Source organism: Chelonus insularis, unplaced genomic scaffold (genome assembly GCF_013357705.1).
Source record: "Chelonus insularis isolate UGA/USDA-ARS -01 unplaced genomic scaffold, ASM1335770v1 contig_139_pilon, whole genome shotgun sequence".
NCBI classification, from domain to species: Eukaryota; Metazoa; Arthropoda; class Insecta; order Hymenoptera; family Braconidae; genus Chelonus; species Chelonus insularis.
Genome location: NW_023276379.1, coordinates 1,885,368 through 1,906,978, shown reverse-complemented (window position 1 = coordinate 1,906,978; position 21,611 = coordinate 1,885,368). Strand labels below are relative to the sequence as shown.

At 32.9% G+C, this 21,611-nt stretch overlaps 1 protein-coding gene across 11 annotated transcripts in view; it reads right to left on the bottom strand.

The window, feature by feature from the left end:
- kmr (kramer) overlaps window positions 1–21,611 on the bottom strand; it is a 104,249-nt gene that overhangs the window by 37,158 nt on the left and 45,480 nt on the right. For 5 of the 11 annotated variants that reach the window (XM_035096059.1, XM_035096061.1, XM_035096060.1 and 2 more), the window contains 6 exons: window positions 14,611–14,872; window positions 13,321–13,531; window positions 11,694–13,001; window positions 10,139–10,736; window positions 9,398–9,692; window positions 3,376–8,529 (listed from right to left, as the gene is read on the bottom strand). In XM_035096059.1, the coding sequence (XP_034951950.1) occupies window positions 4,115–8,529; window positions 9,398–9,692; window positions 10,139–10,736; window positions 11,694–13,001; window positions 13,321–13,531; window positions 14,611–14,872 (7,089 nt within the window). In that variant the 3' untranslated portion in view covers window positions 3,376–4,114. Of the gene's footprint in view, window positions 1–3,375; window positions 8,530–9,397; window positions 9,693–10,138; window positions 10,737–11,693; window positions 13,002–13,320; window positions 13,532–14,610; window positions 14,873–21,611 lie in introns of those variants that run through there. The other 6 variants (XR_004691223.1, XM_035096063.1, XM_035096065.1 and 3 more) reach the window with 3 other exon arrangements.

The window sequence follows — 21,611 nt, the reverse complement described above, 5'->3', positions numbered from 1 at the left end:
GCTCACAGACGTATTAGAGTTGGATGTGTACACATGACGTTTAAATGCAGGACACGAGAGAGAGTTGGAGATGAGTAAGATGAAAAGGGCAAGACGCATCTTCCAACGGGAATTCTGTGTGATTTGTCGTATACTTTTTTATACTGTCTTTGAAAAGCAAATATTATGTATGTTTTATTTTGAAAGAGAAATGAAACATTGCTCATATGATGGAGTTTCAATTCATGTTTTCCAATATTCAGCAAAATAATTTATCATAAATTTATCTCAGTCTTTGTTGATATAACTGTCATGAATTTATACTCTAGCATCAAGTGACTCTAATCATTTTATAAAATCCAAACGAAAAGAAGAAATTATAATGATTATTATTAAGATTAAAAAAGCTTTAATTAAAATTAATTATACTTGATAAAAAAAAACAATTTGAATTATGGTTGGAAGAAATAATTAAAATTGTGTAAGAAGTTTAATAAAAACTTGCTTTTCATTGACTTCAGAATCTAGAATAGTACTACTCAAGTTATTTCATTCACTGCATACCAACATGAAGGGCCAATGAAAGGTTATCTTATGAAATTCAGCCTCAGGAATTTAAAAGGCCACCAAAAGATAGATTACTTTTATCACTTTTACTCTAGATTTTTCTCTTAGACATACAAGAATTCATGACTAATCTCATATTGAATTCACTCTAATCAAAACCAAAACCATTCCACTACTCTTTTTCACTTTCTTCCTTCTTTGATGAAAATTTATTTCGTTTAATCATTTCAAAACTTGAATTGAAACTCCAACTTATAGCTTCTCTCATCATTCAACATGTTTTTTTCTTAAAGCATTAAAATATTATTCAAAGTAATACCCTGAAAAATAATTTAGAAACGTTGTACACCAGTATTTTCGTATTTATATACATAATTATTAAATACATACTGTATTTTCCAGTCCAACAGCTTCCACAAATAAGTCCAACCTTGCCTGCACCCATTTCTTGAATAAAAAATTCAGAGGCTGGTAAACGTAAATGTAACTTTCCGTGAATCTCACGTTCATTCACTGTTGGTGTATGTATTACATTGTTGGTGGGTGACACCTCAATGCGGACTTTCCGCGACGTCGACGCTTCCGGTATTCACAAACAAAAGCATACGAGCAGTCGATTCGTCAAATGTTTGTTTCATTGACATGAATTGCTCCAGTAGGAAATGTATTTTTTTATTTAATTTTTTTGTTTTAAGTCAGAAAATAAACTTGATATTTTTTCTTTCTATAACACTTTAAAACATTTCCAAAATGCCTTTCAGATAAAAAATGAATCAATTTGAAATTTCTATTATTTTAAAAATATACATCTTGCTTTCATGGAAAATACATCATCTTGTGAAATATATTTTTGAAAGATATAAGGCCATGAATATCCTCACGTGAGCATGGTAACTGAAAGAGAACGATCGATTTTTTCACAGAGTCGTGATAACTTTAGCTTCCTTGCAATCTGTATCCATGAAGCTTCCTCTGCTGAATCGGACGTTGAAGGTATAGAATCAATACTGTACTCTCTCCGAGTTTGCCGAGTCAATCAGCTATAATTTAATTAGTCCAACTGCACTTGCAATCAGCTTTGAGTTTCTCTCTGTCTGTCTCGTTTGCTTTTATTTCTCATAACTTTCAAACTATACTACTTCCATATGTCACCTAACTTCTTCATTAATTATCATTTTTATATCATCAGTAATCAACACTTTTACTTGTTATTTTAGAATAAGTTTGATTGTTATATTCAATCAAATTGATGTTCAATCATGCATATAATAGTATTCTAAAATTCTAACCTATCATGCTCTGATTGTCAATTGTCACATTGTTTCACTTTGGATCGTGATGACAGTACTAAAAAGTTTGGTTAAAGTTTATTTAGTATAAAAATACGTTTCTTATTTAAATTCCGTACATGATAAACTCTCAAAAACCAATGACATTGATAGACAGTCGAGACACATCGTGTTCAATAAATAAAATAATATTTCAAAGACGCGCACATGATATCGCATGGAGCGCCATCGGCTGACTGACTTGGTTCTTTCGACCTGTTTGACTCGCACGTTACTCTCACCGAACCAAGCTCGCCCTACTCTCCTCATGCTTCAACGTTTGTCAACCGGTGGCTGTTATGAACTACCGGGGGACCCGCTCTTTTTCTTCACTGTCTGCTGTACCATCAAACGTTTTTTTTTCCTACTTGATCGTCAATGAAACGTAAATTAAAATCAACTTCCGTAGCTAATTTCAGACTGGACCAACAATAAAAACATTAATAAGGTACGAGAGCATCTAATTATCTTCTATAAATCATTATTATTAGTAGTTATTTTAATTAAAAACGAGGTTATGTTCTATTTAAAAACATTGATGATGAGAGTAATTAAATAATCATTTATTAGATGGAGTTTTAAGCTTAAATAAGTGCTGACGAAAATAAAAGAGGTGTTGGATATTTGATGGTTTTCCAAGAGAGAAAATTTGAAGCAAGTATTGGTGACCTACTGCTAGATAACTATAGCTTTACACTTGTGGATTTGTACATACAATACGTCTGTAAATTGAAATCTACAAGGGATCGATTCTTATTGTATGTTATACTTTGTCAATACATGACTGCTGGTACACATGTATACTTTATATACCTTGTATAGATCTTTGTTGTGGTTAGGGAACATCACACACTTGGTCATCAGTGTTATTGAACCTTGGATAAAGTGCAATGTACAGGGAAGAAAGCAATGTTGCGGAAGCTTGAGAGCTTATTGAGTTACTGTTGACCAAAGCTTCATGTTATGTCTTATTGAACATCAAAGACTATAGAGATTATAGTCAATAATGTTCATTAATGTCGTTCAAGTCTCATCTTATTTAAATTGACTGATCTTTATTCATTGTATTGGAGTTAATGGAATTAGTACAAGTCTAAAGCTACAAATAGTATTCTCTATTTTTGTTTTTTATTAATGAAATAGGATCGGATATTGGACCTTTTGGGGGGGAATTAATGAGCATGAAAATAGAATAATGGAGTAAAAAAGATTAGGTCGGCTTGAAAATGATAATTGATTCTTTCGAATATCTTGAAGATATGATTGAATTTTTTAGGACTAAGAATGAATTATTAGATGAATAAATAAACAAATAAATCGAATAAAATTTTGTAAATATTGCTTGTATTGCCAAAAATAATTTTTCAATCTTATTTACAAGACAAGATATAGTCGATTGATATATCAATTATAATTAATTATGTGCTTATTAGAAGTAATTATTTACAAAATTTTAATGAGAACTAGTTTATATTTATATCTATATATTTTTTCTCTCACTAAAAATAGAGTAACTGATAATAATAAAATATTTTAAAAATAATATGCATTGTAAAAAAAAAAACATAAGATTGATCTAGTTAAAATCAGACTAATGATAATATAATAACAACTATTATGTACAAAAAAAAAAAAATTAATTAACGCTGACCAAGCTTAATTTTAACAAAATTTCAGTCCACTCTTCAGTCTAAGTATCCAAGACAATGAGTGTAATATTCAGATACAAAAATTAAAAGAGAAAAATACATCTGGAGTCGTTGTCAGTCAACTATTTTCTGAAGCTGAAATTATTCAGCTTTTAAAACTTTTATAAACGCTTTAGCTGGCAACTTGCCTTCGCATTCGTTTTTAGTTCAATTTTTTGATACGGTCATGACGCTTATAAGTCAGTTGCAGTTCATGAAAAATTCGCAATTATTATATATGTATGTATATAATGTATTATGTATAGAAAATCTATTTTAGAGACACATCGACTGGCAAATTACCCAGGCCGCGTTCCAACTCGAATCCGTTAAGATCAACTGTTAAATGTACTGTAAAAACGAGACTTTCCTGTGAATGAAAAATAATAAAACAAAAACTGTCCAAAAAAAACGAGTTGGAACTCGGTCCGTTATATATTTAAAAACTAAAGTCTCGTTATGTTGACGAATGTCCTGGCAGTTTTCTACAAAATCAGTGAGAAGGCTGAGGCAAGGGACTATGTTGGAACCCGGCTTGGGTGAACGTCATGTTTACTTCCTGAACCCAGCACCAGTCCCAAAGTGCCACTCACCTCTGCCATTCTCCTTCTCCTCAGTTGACTTTTCTCCATCAATCATCTCAACCTTGTTACCACTACACTCTGTCCTTATTTTTCGTATCCTTCTCTCCTCCTCCATCATCATTATCATTGTTGACACATCATCTTGACCATCATGTAAGATGCGACGCTCTGGCAACCCTCTCCCTGACTCTGCCATCGAAGTGCGTTGTTGTTCTTGGAGTAAACAAGCACTCGACAGAAGATCCCATTGACGTAACTTCTCGCGATCGAACTCGAATGAGCGTGATTCTGTTTGCTGATGAGTCTGGGGAAGGTTGCCTTGGTCTAAAAAATTACTTGAATTTGTTTGACTTGATTGTCTGAATGATTCATTTTCAGTTGGATTCCAAATGTACCCTCCAGCACTTCTATCCATAGCAAGAGATTCATAAGCTCCATCGTCTTCTTGATTTACTTCACTTTCGTTTACTTCTACTCGTCTTTTAACTCTTGGTCGTTCTTGACTGTCTTCCGGTGAAGTTAAACGTTGCAGAATAGCTTCATTAACGTAAGTAGCACCTCGAGTAATTTTTGGACGAGCTTTAGTATCATTTGGAACTTCACCAGATCTTCCTGGGCTGTCTAAATTATCTAAAGACCTGGCATGGCGAAGACTTACTCTTCTAAGACTCTCTCTCCATAAAGTATCCTGCTCCCACGTTTCTTCACCTTCAAAGGGTTCCTCTGAATTAATTCGAGAGAATGTTGATTGTCGAGAGCTATTATTCTCTACTTGGGTGTTTGTAGGAGGTACTGAGGACACTCTGTTAGCTCTGTTACGTTGTTCTACTAGATTTTGTAAACCAACATCATCTAAAAGTCCTTCTAATGACCTAGATCTTCTGTGAGAGGGCTGGACTATTGCTTGCGATACTTCTTGAATAGATTCACCAGTTGCTAATTGTGTTTGACTTCCGGATTTATCTCTGAGTCCATGAGGATACAAGTTTATTGTACTTACATCAGGTAGAGGTACATCAGATAGTGGATCTGTAGATTTGACTCGTCTTAAAGTATCTGATTCATAAAAATTTCTCTTATCTACTAATCTTGATTTAGTGTCGGCCAAAAATTGACTTGATGTCTTTCTTAATTCTGCTGCAATTCTTCTAGCTTCATCAATGTCTTCTACTTCAATTCTCCGAGGCATTTGTCTGTTAATGGGATTCACAAGTCTACTAATATCATTTCTTTTGTTTAATCCCGAAGAATCATCTCGTTGGTTATTTAATTGAGGTAGTCGAGATGTATGAGCAATTAAAGTTTGTGCTGGTCTTGATGGCGGCTTCTCAGCTCCACTTACAGCTACTTGTAGATCTGAATAATAATATGGTGCCCCCGATTGATCATTTTCTTCATTTTGTTGATTATTACTTTGATTCAAATACGCTCTCGGAGAATTTCTTGTATTTTGAGTAGTAGTTTTAGCAACAGACGACGATGAAATATGATTAGAGTCTTGGCTTGATGATGATTGATGATTAGGTGATAAAGAATACCTAGCAGAATCTTGGCTAGCTGATCTAGAATGATTACGAGTCCTTTGATCGTTATAAGGTGATTGACCACGTGGACAATACGAGTTTGTATGACTTCCTGAAATTATTGAATTCACTTGAGAAGCCATTGGCATTGATAAAGCACTATTAGGCCTCTGATAACTAGCAGAAATTGCGTTAGATCCTCCAGGAGTTGTCATGGGATAACTAGAGTCTCTAGTGTGAGATATATGTGGCTGAGCTTGGTTTTTTTGGCACCTGAAGTCTTCCTTCATTAGTTCACCTTCCGATCGAACTGCTGGCGAGCTTCTAACTGGTGAGAATCTTGCTACATTCTCGTAATGAGCATCCCCCGTAAATGATTGTGAGTGTTGATGACTGGGACTGGGTTTATCGCTGACTCTTATCGATGGTAAAGAAGAAACTGAGCTTGTTTTTGTTCGAGAATTGTAGTGAAATGGTTGGTCTAAAGTACTAGGGTTAAGACTTATCTTTGACATCTCTTGGGACGTTGTCTTTTGGATTTTATCAGTGACCAACATATTCTCGTTAAGTCCGTAGATCCTATTGTAACTTAAATCTTTAGCGTATAGATCTACTAAGTTGAAGGCATCTCGTGCTTGAAGTTCTTCAAGATATTGATCAAGGTCAATACTTGCACCGTCAAATCGACTTCCAAGTGATTCCAATTCATCAAGACTATCTAAAACTTCGCAGACTTCATCGCTTACTGGTCGTCTCTTCATTCGCCTGTGACGAGCTTCTTCATCGGGGTTTCGTAGTTCTAAAGAATCGCTTCCAGATGCACTTTCAAGCGAAATACGACTATCTCTAAATGTAGAACTTATTGTAGCTTCTGAGAATCTTGAAGGTGGTCGTGGAGTTTCAACTTGGCCAGTTGCTTTATTCCATGATTTAGGAGAAGATCTTGTAGAATCTCGATTAACTGGAACTTGAGGTGAGCATTTTTTTACCTCCAAAGTCTCTTGCATGTCTAAGGAATCTAAATCATCCATTGGAGGCGGAGAAGTTGGTATCGGAGGTGGAGAAACTAATTCGCTGTCGGAGGAATCGTGTAATTCTGCTATAAGAGTTCTACTTGCTCCCAGATAATACGAAGCAGGCCTGAAGGTATCAGATAAACTAAATCGAGGATGTCTTGGTGCATCGATAGAATCTAAATCTCTAGAAGATTCATCATCAGCATCAGAGCTATCTGATTTTAATGTTGTAAGAATATCTGGAAGATCTGTACGAGCTGGTCGTTGATTATTTTCACTTGAATCTTTTTTCTTCGCAGGCTTTTCAACACTTTCTTTTTCTTCTTTTTCAGCAAGTTGATTCAATTCCATATAAACAGGCTCCATTTTATTATCAGCGACACAAACAAATTCATAGTGTGATGCATCTAAGGTAGAATAATCACCAGAATCGAGTTTATTATCGTTTTCATTTGGTGCTAAAAGTGAATGACTAATTCCATTCTGCGTCATTTCAACATAAGAGCTTTCCTCATGACGTAAATTAGCAAAGAGACTCTTCATCATTTTGGGATCAGGTCTGTCATCATCATTTGGATCTAAAATAGCTTTTCGTGGTGACATTGGAAGATAATGGTCCTCTGGATTAATATCTTCAATTTTCGGTTCGGGACTATCATCTCCTTTTGTCGATAATTCATCTCCGTGAGTCACCATAGATTCAGTCATGCTTAATCGTGCAAAAGCATCAGGAGTCTCATCTATACTTAGTCCAGCAATTGTTTCTTGAGAATGAAAAGTTTCTTTAAAAGCTCCTTTAATTTCTTTTTTATCACAAAGACTTTTTTCAACACTATTCTCATGAAGTTGTTTCTGTTCTACGTTTTTTCTTTCATCAACTTCTTCTTCACTTTTATCCAATTGATCAAGATCACTTCCAGTATCATATAACAATGTTTCTGTATCACTAAAAACTCCTCGATGTTTTATTTCTTCACGTCGACTATTTTCTTGATGTCTAACCTGTTGAGATTTTCTTTCAAAGTCTGCAAGCAAATCCTTGACTGATTTACTTGTATCATTTGGTTTTTCTTCATTTTTCATTTCATTAACTTTATTAATATTTCCATGATTACCATTACCAAGTGCGAATTCACGAATATTTAAATTACCTTGTCGTGATAATTCAACTTTAGCTACATGAGCTTCAGTAGCTTGTGGAGGTGATAGTTTCAAAGGATCTTGCATTGATATGATTTCTTTAACTGATGCCTTTTCATCAATACTCGACTCAAATGATTTAATTCTATTTTGAACTAGATTTACGGATTCTTTAATCTGATTTTTTTCATCAACTTCTTCAGCTTTAATATACTGATAAGAAAACTCTTTGATAACTTTACTTTCATCAATTTTCGAGTCCCAATTTTCTTTATCTTCCGTTGAATCCCATTGAACATTTTTAGTAGTTTGCCAAGTTTCTCCCGGAATATATCCAGCGAGAGTATTCAGTCTTGCTCCATCGTTTTTATTGCTTTGTCTATTAGGAAACGACGAGGGAGTCTTGAGTATTCCGGGCTTCTTCGGTATTTTAACAATGAGATCATTGTCCTTAATTGATTTCATTGTTTCTGTGGTACAGTCCTGAAGGGGCGGAAAACTGACCTCTTCATATCCGGCATCCGGCGGAATTCCACCAAATAGAGCAGAAGTAAATGAAACTGATGATAGAGTTGAATTAGATCTTCCTTTGGCACTGTCTTGATCTCCAGGATTAGTGTCAGCATTCTCGTCGCCGGTCTGTCGGGGGCTCCGCCCTGCGTGCGAGGGTCTACGCGTTCGCTTCCTCCGGACATCGCCAGGCTCTGATAGATCGTGAGAAAAACAGACACGAGGTGCTTCCATTACTCGTAAGTTCAATAAAAAATAGTGAAAAAAATTTTTTTTTAATAAGCATACCAGGATAACCAATGAGTCACTGAATTCAAGCAAAGGTGAGGAAGTTAGTTAGAAAGAGAGGACAAAATCCTCGTGATTAGTTTGATGATAAATTATTTGAATGGGATATTAAATTTAATGAATGTCTGATAAAGAGTTAGTGGATGCACCTTGGCCATGCCATGCTCATCGCCAGAGCCTATATAAGTCGGAGTATACATCGACAATTGTTACACTATACATTAAGTTGCTTTTAACTAAGTGTTAATCTCTCCATTCACCAGCGAGCCAAGACCCCCTAACAGCACAGCAGAGAGAAGGCGCCCCGAGACATTACCGCTACGAATTTAATTTGACCACAATGTCAGTTTGTTGTCTTAGTCTACTACAGCTACAGTGTTCACGTATTTGCAATTTCGTGTTGGTTATTAGAGGAGCAGAGATCAAGCTATCAATTATGACTTTTTATACTTTGAAACTCTGTCCTTGTTATTAATTGTATACTTGTTTTTAAAATTTTTCTCTGTACAATGTGTCTCTTTGTGTGTTAGTCAGAGCCCACGTTACGCATTACAATTAGTCGACGCGCTAAAGACATGACGATGTACAGGCATTTGTCATCATCATGTCCTGACATTTTTTCAATTCTTACACACACACGGATATTATTATACTGGTATGTTAGAAAAGTGTTAAATAGTACGCGATAGTCTGGATACTCAGAATCTAATCTAATTATAAATATGAATAAAGCAGAAACTTATATAATAAGCTCGGGCGAAGAAGTGTCCCTACCTTCGTCGTCACTGGAGTAGCTGTTGTACCTCGACACATTAGCAACTGATCGACGTCCGTCAGAACTTTTGCTTCTCACATGAGGTCGATGAGAGTCTTCTCGTCTTCGTGAGTGACGTGCCTCAACTGAAGCTTCATGAGCTGCAAGATCCAACAGTACTTGACGTTTGTAGTAACTTGACAGCTCACTCTGAGCCCTTGTATTCCCATTTGCAGATCCCGAAGGTTTTCTTGTCAAAGGTGACTGCAGCATACGCTGCTTCCACTCCAACAGCCGTTTCATTGATTCTTCCCTCTGTAATATTTAAACAAATATTATTACGTCTTTACTCATCACTTATATCTCCTTTACTGAGTAAAAGAGTATCCAAGGACTGACGATTAAAGACTCGAGAGTGAGTTGACTATAACTAAACGACTTAGTCGTTAAGATATAAAAGTGGTAGAGAGGGAGTCTATGATATATACGTGTGTATCACGTTGGACATGAGGTGAAAGCTAACAGGGCGAGTGGTGGGAGCGGGAATGCATTTACCTGAAGGATTTTATGAATCAGAAGGTTTGAAGACGACTCGTGAGTCAGTGTCGATGACCTATGTTCAATGGAGTGAATCATTTTAAAAAACTTTTAATAACAAATACCAAAATGCTAAATAATGCAGTTGTACTAGGGAAAGAGACACTTGTTTAAATGTTACATCAAAGAACTAAATTTAATGAGTTTCAGTTTCTTTTATTTACCTGTTGAATTCTTCGCTCTCCATCTCGAGAGGGTTGACCTAAACCTCTTTCATAATCATTCTCTGTTGCATCTGATGCATTTGGATGTCGTGTTCTCGGTAATCGAGCCGACGCTGACCTAGAGAATTGCTGGTCATTCCAACGTCGAGATCCCGAATGACCAGAATGGTAGCTCTGCGACATATGCGACTCAAGAGGGTCTACTAATCTACCGTTAACCAACGGAGAAGATTCATAGTCACGTTGTATTCTCCGTGGAACTGTTCCTCCTTCACCGTGGATCAAAGAATCGTGGAATGAAGGGTCATAATTTCGCTCTCGCAAAGACCTTCGTACCATCGCATCATTTGTTTCAGGATATCTCTGGAGAGATTGAGTTGCTACGGGATGTTGTCTATATATTTGAGATTCTCTCGGTGACCTCCGTGCAGCTGAACATGAAATTTCATTAAGCGTTATCGATTCATTATGATCTTCAACTCGAGAACTTGATTTTGATGGTGTTGTCGCTCGGGAAAGAGATTGATTTCTCTGCTGTTGATGATGTTGCGGGTTCTGATGGAGGTACACCGCCGATTGGCGCATTTGAGCTGCATATCTAAACATAAAATTTAATTATCGGTTAAATGTACTCTTAAGATTATTAATTATGTTCTATTGATTGAAAAAAATATTGACAATAACGTTTTTTAAGATGAGTAATTACACGAATATTGTTTAGCGTAATAATTTTAATTATAATTACAATGACAAAACTATTTAAATTTATGATGTACATTAATTTAACTATCTTTTCAATCATTATTCAGAGTAATAATTTATAAAAAGCATTTAATTTTTTTTTATTTATCGACAAATATCATAAATGCACAGATTTTCGTTATAAATTTCCTGAAAATGTTAATAATATTTATTGCTAGTACTTACATTGCCAATATTTATATCATCTGTGCAAGATTCTTTGCGTTCTAGTGTAATAAAATAAATTCTGTTGGATATTTATAGTCAATAAAAAGACGCACACGATTAATTTAATTTTATTGTTGTTTCAAGATCGTTCATCGAAATGTTTTAAGCCAAACTGATGAAAGTATTTTTGTTCATTGAATTTAATAAATTAAAATTTGTTTTTACTACAAATATAAAGTTTGATTAGTAATAGAAATGATAAAAATATAATTTTTTTTGAGTAAATAGTTATCTTGTCAACATTGAACCCTAATGTGTTTAAAGTAATTGAAGATATTTCAAAGGATAATGTTTATAACATGTAACGATGTTAATGATAGTCATAATCTCCGTTAATTGTTCAAGGCTTGTCTCTCTTTATTCAAAACTTTCAAATTAATGATCAAAGCTATTACCTATCAGCTGTTAGAGAGTGAAACATTTTATAATAATTCAAAATCGTTAATGGTTTGTTTTCATTTCTCATTTATTTATGTAATTAGACCTTTCTTCAAAAATGAGTCTTTTATTGACGTTTAATACAACTAAAAACCGCGATCAAATTACAACGGAAATTAATTGATTGAAATAACTATATTTTCTTTACCTCTCTTCCGAGTAATAATATCCGTCGCCATTAGAAGTAATTTCAGAAGGGCCAACAACATCTAAACTAGACTTGGGTCTTTGTGGTCGCCTTTGTTGGCTTGGAATACCTCCATTCTGATTGACAGGTTGTGGACTTGGCTTTCTCGTAGCCTCGTACTCAAGAAAGTCTGCACTATGCGGTCGTGGAGGTGGTTGAACTCTTTGCTGTCTCATAACTGGTGGATTTGATGCAATAGATGTAAAAATTTGATTTGATTGATGTTGTTGTACATACATAGGAACAGAAATAGGAATAGGGGCTGAGCCCTTACTGTAACCAACTGGTCCAGGTGGTCTTTGATACAATTGAGGACCTGAATAAATATCTTCATAATCTCCATTACCTCGTGAATTTCTTGGCTTTGCACTCCTTCCATATGCATCAGGAGTCCGCCTTTCAGATGGCTGGCTTTGACTGTAACCATAATTTAACCCTGATTTATCTGTTCTTATAGGAGGCGTTGATTGCGTTGCTAATCTTGATGCATAGAGAGAATTAACTCTCTCATAATCAGGGATAGGCGACTTGGTGGACATTCTGACGTTTGGTTGAACTGGAGATTTACGGAAGTCTGGATCTGGAGAAGGCGTAGAATACTCTGTTGATCCATCAGTCAGTCTTCTAGGTTTTGGTGGGGCATTTGCATAAACGTGTTGTCCAAAATTTCTAGGCATCGGTTGGACGGTTTGAACATTGCTTGCACTTTGCTGCTGCATTTGTTGTTGCTGCTGAACCATATGCTGATGTTGGTGTTGCATAGCATTTTGATGCTGCTGTCGAACCATTCGTTGATGCATCAACGCTTGATGCTGTGGATGCATTTGTGCTTGCTGTTGGAGTTGTAATTGAGCAGAATTTGGCATCATGTGTCCATATTGTTGAGATGAGGTACTTGGTTGATTAAATTGTGGAGGAGGTTGCATCCAACCGTTAACCATCGGTCGTGGCTGATTGTCTTCTATTTTTTCTGGACTATGATGATTATTATTATTGTTTATACTATTAGCAATACCATGATTGCTGTTACTAGCACTGAGATTGGGAAATGAAGCAGTATTGATGCTGTTAGGACTGGAATTATTATTCGATTGACTTGGATCGTCTCTTGATTGTAGTCCGTGAAATCCAGAATCACTATCATCTGCACTTTGATTAAGAATAGACGATATTGAAGAAACACTTGGCCTGGCACTTCCAACTTCATCAGCTGGTCCTGCGATTTCCAATGCTACAGGAGGCTCTTCTCTGCTTCTGCAAAATTTTATTCTGTAAATTTTAAATTATTCAAAGACTGAAAAAGGATAGTGAAGGCACTTGAGAAAAGCTTCTCTTTATTCTTTATGATAATTGAATACTAGATAATCTTACTTAAATAAAAAGATTCCAGTCAAGCTAAAACCACAATTTGACTTTAGTTTTCGTAAGTAATTAAATTTGATTAAATTATAAAAACAAAAACATTACTCTTGTTTGACAAATAGTTTAATGAAATTCTAGTTCTGTATGTGCATCTAACACACTCTTGTATTATTTACAGTCTCGAGTATCAAGCATTCAATCAAATTAAAAATGTCTATTGACTTACGGATTGGGATCCTGTAAGAGTGACGCCAGTGTAAGAGCATTTACCCACTGATTCATACTCTCTCTAGTGTCAGCAGCAAAGTGGTAAGTCCTCATGTTTGCATGTTCTGCTTTGAAAGCGAACTTCTTATTGACCTTATCCTCAGGTTTACATACAGTTATCCGATAGGAAGGTAGTAAAATGGAACCCAGTAGCTTTTCTTCTTCTGGACCTATAGATACAAGTAACTATGGTTGGTTGGACTGTTCTGAGTACTCAAGAGTAGAAGATAAAGACCGACAGAACAAACGTATAACTCAAAAACGACGATCAGTTTACGTATTTACTCAGTAAATCTTAAAGTAAACTTAAAAATAGCATTTATTCTTCAAAGATATTTTTCAAAAAGTGAACAGTTAAATTGAAAGAAATATTTAAACTGTAACTTGAAACCGTTTTTTCTTTTCTTTGTAAATTACAAAAAAAAGAAAAAAAATTTTCAACTTTGTAGATAAGTTTTTTTATAATCCTCTCAGATGTACAAATAATTTTATATTTTTAATTCCAAAAGCATTCATAAGAGGTGTACGTCTAAAAAGTTAAATTTTTTTGCAGATGCTAAAGAAGATAGATTAACATTTGAAATGGAAGAAAATTTTTTAACTTCAGAAGAGTTATTGGATTAGTATAAATAAGAGACTCGTGAATTTAAAAATGTAAATTCGTGATTTCATCAAGGTTGGACACATGGCGCCAAGTGCAGTGTAGAATAGAAATAAAAAAATACCACCAGAAGATGAAAAGAATGTTATGATAATTTCAATGATGAGAAGGTTCTTGGGATACTAAAGAAGTAATTTTTTGAAAGATATTTTTACCTCCAGAGCAAACTCATTGGAATAATTCGAGTGCCAAGAAATGCTCTTGCCACGCATTAAAGAACTAGAAGCTATAAGTGAAGAAAAAGAGAAGAAAAACTAAAGAAGAGGATGGGTTATGATGATAGTAAAGAGAAGTAAGTTGAAAGACTGAGGTACTGGTGCCCGTCAACGATCTACATTATTAAAGGTGTCGAACTTTCTTTTTCATTTCAAGCATTCCCTCAACTCTAAAAAGAACATTCTTCCGAAAGGTCTTTCACTTATACGATATTTTGAAGCTTCAAAGAGGTTAGATTCGAGTGCGAATGACAAAGGTATAGAACGAATAAAGTATTTTAAAGTCAATTTTACAAAAGAAGTGATAGAGTATAGGTTCATCCCACTATTTTATCTTCCTAACAAACTTAATTTCATTCCTTTTAAAACATACCTTTATAATAGAAAAGACAATACTCCGACAAAACGAACCATCGTTTCTTCCAAAGCATGAGCCCCTCTGAACCTTGTTTGTGTAGCCATCCTTGCAGTGCTACCGGAGCTGACAGTGGCCTCTTAGCTGCTGGTGAACGTAAACCTTGGGGTCCACTTCGTCTCCTTGCTCCTGAAATCGATGCAACAACTCCTGAACCATCCAAGCTATTCTTAACTCGTGCTTGCTGGCCAGAGTTTGCTGCTGGTGCAGCCTGGACAACCTAGGAGAAATTAAATTCAAATTAATATATATTGAAAATTTCTTTGTAATAGTTTTACTTTTAATATCTTGAAGTTTAATATGAATTTTTTTTATTTCTAAGAATGAGGTTTCTCTAGTTCTTTCGTGAAACAACTTTTTTACTTAAACCATTGATTATTGAAAGCTTCAGTTATTGGTTTTGCTAGCATATTTATACTTTCTAGTCTCTTTTTTTAGTAATTTAATATATTCACCGCAAGAACCTTTCAAAAGCTTCAGAAATCTTGTTCGTGGAGTAAATAGGTCATTTTATTAATTTAATCTAATTATTTTCTATATAAAAATTAAATTTCTTCCTAACTGACAAGACTTCTTCACTTAAATCATTAGTAAATGTCAAACATAAATTAAATCATTTTTAGAATTTAATTATCAACTTTGGATTAATGTTTTTATGATAGTTCCTGAAGATGTGTTTAACTACTCAAATCATTTAAACTTTGTCTTAAATCTAGTTTTGTTTTTTATTCCAACACAAATATATTTCAAATAACAAACTTGACTAAAGCAATTTATATTTGTTGAATATTGTAGAGAAGATGAGTTGCGAAATAATTGAAACTGAATCGATTATTCATCTTGATGATTGATGCATTTGTTTCTATTATTTCACACTTTGAACAAGGAAGCATTAATATTTTTATGAAAGCCATCTATCTAAATACAGGAAAATAAAAAATTTTGGAGATTGAATTGACATTTTACCATTGATCGCAGCTGCTACTGAACGATTTGTGCCGAGAGTTTGCATCAAAATTTTATGCAGAATGTGCATTATTGAAGAACAAAAAAAAATAATAAAAATGATGAGAAAGTCTAGTGAAGAAAATAGAACAAGAGAAAATGAGGTACGAGACCGGATATTGGACAGACGTCCGGGACGACTCCGGAAGATCGAAAGCTTTCGTGTTTCCGTTTTTCTGTAGACCAGAATAGCAGAGAGGAACGCAGAAATAGAGGAATAAAAAATCAGTAAGCTTTAAACGATATTGAAACGGGATTGATTCTTCGATAAGTCTCAAAGTTGAAGAACTCATCAAAGTTTAAGCTACCAAATCTTTCACAATTGTTAGGAATTAGAATTCAGATAGAAATAAAATTTATTGAGAATAAATCTCCACTTAATAAGCTGTGATTAATTTTAACATTGATGAAATATTAACTGAATGAATCATTAATAAGCAGACCTAGTTTGAAAGAAATTAAATTATAATCATTTCTGGCATAAATTTTTATTTATTCTTTTTTTCATGTTTATTCAGGTCAAACTCTGTAGCTTATTTTCCACTCGCTTCCGGTGCACTTAGAGCTTTGAAATTTGGCTCGAGGATCATCTTCCGGTGTTGATAAAATATTTAACCATTAGTTGAACTGATCAATATATAAATTTCAATTTTTTTCTAAAAAGCTTGGAAAGATGCTAAAGGCAATTATTTTTTACTTGTTTTTGATTGGTTGCTTTATTGGTTGGTGCTTGTTTAAAAAAATAAAAATAAAAAATTGATAAAACAGAATCTCATAAATATTTTTCAAATTTATTTAAGTCAATATATTTATTTGTTGAGTCAATACCACGTTCTTGGGTGAATAAAGGATAGTTTCAAAGCTTCATATTTAGATTGGTGTCAGCACTAAGTCAATTAAGCTCTAGATGAACTTACATATGATGATTTCTCAAATCTAATAATCAGTTTACATTTAAAGTCGTAATTTAGAAGTAAGTCTCATTAAGACTTGGCATGGAATCCAAGTGTAATTCCTACCAACTTAGAACTCTGACCACAATGAAATTCCACATATGATTATTTGCCCATGAAAATGTTACATATCTTGAGGTAGGTCTTGATGAGATTCACAATGGAATTTATTATGTAATTACTGCTGACATTTATACATTAATTTCAAAAATGAATTGTTTTAATTATCAACTAATTCTGTTGAACTAAAATCTACAACAAGAATCTGATTAATTAACAGAACCAGAAATGTTATGTGGAATCAATAAGCTGATAAGTCAATCAGTTCTACTAAAATTGTAAATTTCAGTTCAATTGCCAACGCCAAATTCACGTTTCATCTTCGAATCAACTTGTTTACCGATAATTCAAACCATTACTGCCGGAATCGTATTAAAATTCAAGTAATCTCTGTATAGTATTCCCTATTAACTTCCATTGATCAGTTTAATTGGTTTAATTAAACTCATCAAAGTTATCAATTTTTTTTTTTTCTGAACTCAATTCTTAGTTGAACAAAATTTTTTCTGTTTTCACCTACTTGATTAACAATTGTAATTAAGTTAAACTATTCAATATGCATGAGCATATATATATTCAACATCTACATCGTTAACAATTATATTAAAAATTTACATTGTAATTTTTTAGATTTACGAATTAACCTAGAAAGGTTAAAAATTCGTTGAACAAAATCCGAGAAAGAGCTTTAGAGTACAGTTGTACAGTTGATGTAAAAGGGCACGATCTACTCTCATATTTTCTTTTTTGCGTCAGACGAATCGATCTGGCAAATACCGACGTCATTCTGCGCAGCTGGAGGATGGGATACTAGAGACTACGATAGTGACAGTATCGTGATGCGTCCAGTTGAGAAAAATTCCTTTTAATCGACCACACGATCAACCTTCAAAGGAATACCCAGTGATTTTACACTCTCATGCATCATTTTAATCACTCTCTCACGCGTGTAATCTTCATCGTGTACACACGTATTGCTCCTTTGTACTTTACCGATTTCGTCTGTTTTCTAATCCTTAAGATGGATCATATGCTATTCTTAAGTGATGCAACTGAGACGTTAATTAATCATACTCATTATTATTCATAAAGGCGAAATGAAGCATCTTGTGAAACTCAGCTTTATGAGACTCTTGAGAAATATTAAAGCATTTTCAAGAGATTGTCGCAAACGATAAGAAGAAAAAAACGAGAAAAATATGCATGACAATATATAACGATGGTCGCAGTGTAATTAAAAACTATGACATGAAAAATAATCAATTATGAAGTATGTGTTTAACTTTTTTTTTTAATATTGTTTTTATACATTTCTAATTATTTAATTCATCATCAATCTTCCTTGGGGTTACATTTTTTTTAAGATCCTATCTCAATGTTTATTCAGTAATGTTAGGTTGGCAAGACAATAGTGAAGCACTGTTACAATTTAAGCATTTTAGAATACAAAGTATCCATGACTGTATTGGAGATTAGAGTTTGCAGACTGTTAAATAAAAAATAAAATTAAAAACTGTTCTAGACATTTCATTATTTTCTTGCTAACTTAATATATGGTGTCGGTTTTTAAAGTCTGATAGGTGCTTTGGACATATTTTTAGTGGGTAAAAATTTTTTATAGTCCATTTGAACCTAAGATCTTTGAAAGGAATGCATTTGCAGTAGATAAAAATGTATTTGTTATAAAAAATATAAAATTTTGATGGATTTTTGTAATTTTTAGATCAATTTTTAAGTAAACTACTATGCAACTTAGAACTTTATTAAAAATTCGGCAACAAAAAACTTTATTACTTTTAGACAAAAATAGATTTACTTGTTTCTGGTTTAAAATTGGGATGATATATATTAAAGTGGTAAATGCACTACTCCATGAATTTATTATGATGTAAAAAATAATTTTTTAAAAGTATTTTTTAGCGATTGGTTTAATTATTTCATTTTGAAAGGAATGTATATATTTTAACCATTTTGTTGCTGATAAAAATTAATTTGTGATTTTTGTTAAAGGCTAAAAAAATAATAATAAAGCAGTAGAATGCAGAATAAAACAAATTATTAAATGGATAGCTTTTAAATATTCAATAAATGCCTGAAAGAATTTTATCGATGGTTAAAATAATAATCAGAGATGAACTTCGCGGTTATTAAATTTGATCAAAATTTTTATCTCGATAAAAATTGGATAACATATTTCCATAATTTTAGTTGTATTTTCTGGTTAAAAAATATATAAATGCATAAAATACTATCAAATAATTTAATTATAAATTTTTTATCACGATTAATGGTGTTAAAATAAATATTCATTATCATTTATTAATCTCCTTTGTTTTTGATTTTTTTTTTTAAATTTACCAACAAGTGCATATCATTTTTTATATTTTTTAAAATTGTTTGCTAACAAAAAATTTATCATCACAAATTAAATTTTTTTTCATCTCTTTACTTTATTTAACCCGTCAAGAATTAATCAGAAATTAAAATGGCACCTGTTACGTTGTTTAAAGTTGCTAAAAAGTTACTATAGCTTTTCCTCTAATAAATTTTTTTATACATATCACCTGGACTTGACTGTGTGTGACATTGAATAATTATAGCTGTAAAAAATGCATAAAACTCGAAAGAAAAATTTATTCCAACAATAAAGTTGTAAGTTATAAAACTCTGTTTTATCAAAAAAAAAAAAAGGGGGAATTTAGTAGTGAATTTTGTAGTCAAAAAATCAGTCTGTATTAAAACTTTTAGTAAACATGATATGGTTGAAAATGATATACCTGCTGCAAAGCTTCTTAAGTTGATATTACAGTAATACTTTCCCTTGATGTTTCATTCAATTCCCGAAGAGGTTACTAGAAAAGTAGGAAATATACCCATTCTCCAAGAGATACTTGAGAAAAGTAACAAAAGAAACCACGTTGGGAATACAAAGGTACACAATAAAAAGTTAAGAGCATTCTGACGAGGGATGAAAAAAATTGAGAAACTAAATTGGCTTCATTACTTTTAATTCCAAGCTTTGCATCTAAGATTTCGTTTTTTTTTTTCTTTTTTTTTCTTCACCATATTAGAGTGTAAATGCTATGTTTTATATCTATATACATATATATATATATATATAACTTTTCTAACACATAAAATTTTCAAACGAATCAACTCGTTGCATTGAAATAATCTTTTATTTTTTGTACAAATGAAAGAAAATTCCAGTGAAAGGAAGGTGAAAGAAAAAGGGAAAATATAAAAAACTAGAGTAAAAGCGTATGAGATAAGCAGAAGCAATTTTCTACAGGCGAGGGAGAAGGAATTACTACGTTGTAATTAAGGGTGATACACGAGAATGGCCACTAATAGCGACGTGGATGAGCTCTATTTTTTTCTCCACATTTTTTTAAATTTTATGCGTCTCGGTCAAGCTGAATTATTGTTCCCAACGTTTTTTGTCTTCTGCTTTTTAACCGGAAGTTTGTGGCTAAAGTTAATAATCAAAAGAGTACTACTTTTAAATTTAATCCTCTGACAGACGAACGTTTATATGAAATTCTAAAAAATGTCTTATTAAATCTACTGTTACAAGATAACTCAATGCTTCAGCTGACACTCATTTTTCCATTAGTTCCACATTATTTGAAATTTTTAATAAACTTTGTTAAATAGATACTTCATTATCGTTACGATGTCTTAATTAAATTGTAATTTAGGAAGGAAGCTTTTCCTAACAGCAAATGCTAAATTAATGCTGAAATTTCCCTAACTTATTTAACAGTAGAAATCATTATGAATTTTTGTTGATTAATTAAATTAAAAATAAAATATTTTTGTATCATTGAGTTTTAATTTTAATCTTATTAGACTTAGATTAAACCTGATTTATAAATAAAAACTTCAATAAACTTAAATTACCACTCAATAAAAAAATTACCTCAGCAAAAACTCACCACCGAATATTCCCTAGTTTTAGCTGCAATATTTCCAGCCTTATCAACGACAATAAAATGTAATTTTCAAACCATTAGATCTGAAGTATTGATAAGTCATATTAAAGGTATTCAAAGGTATAATTTAACAATTTATCTTGCGAATAGAAAAATAAAACTTAGAATTTTTTTTCATTGACCTCTACTACTTGGATGGATAAAAATAATTCACTTTTAATAACTTATTGTTGCATCTGCAAGGTAGATTGAAATGGATTGATACATTAATCTGATAGAACATTAATCGGCCATTCCAGGTATAATTAAAATGCACTAAATAGTAGATCGTAGTGTACAAGAGAAAATGTTGGAATTTATGAGCGTCATATCATAGCAGTGGATCCAGATGAAGCAATGTTAGCGTGTTATCAAAGTTTGTGCTTAGGAGTGAAATTGATTGGCGGGTTTAAATTGAGTAATCAACTCGACAATGTATCTATATAGTTATAAGATAGAATAAAAAAATTATCCTCATGAACATCAAACAAATTTTTCATTCTAAATAAAAAGAAAAAATTAATAATTTTATTATATTTAATTTCATTATCTTCACAATTCTATTCACTGGTGCTTCGTTTACTCAGTAAAATGTGTATTTCAAGAATGAAAAGGAAATGAAGGAAAAAAAAAATTCTCAATGCGGTCATAATAAAAAAGAAAGATGGAATCAAATTATTTTTTTATACTTTTTGCACACTATGATGTAACTGGGGTCCCTCCGGTAATTTGACAGTTAATTTGCACTCGAGAAATAGCCATTCGTATATAAATATATATATAGAGTCTATCTTGTTCGTCAACCCCAGAACGTTACGACGTGACGGGTTTGTTATATGGAATTACAAGAGAAGCCACTCATGACCTAGCAATCTGGACTGACAGAAAGTCCTCTAGGAAATCTTATTGTATCGCAGGGAGCAATAGGTGAGCATATAAAAGAATACATTCTCGAAGAATGAAATTG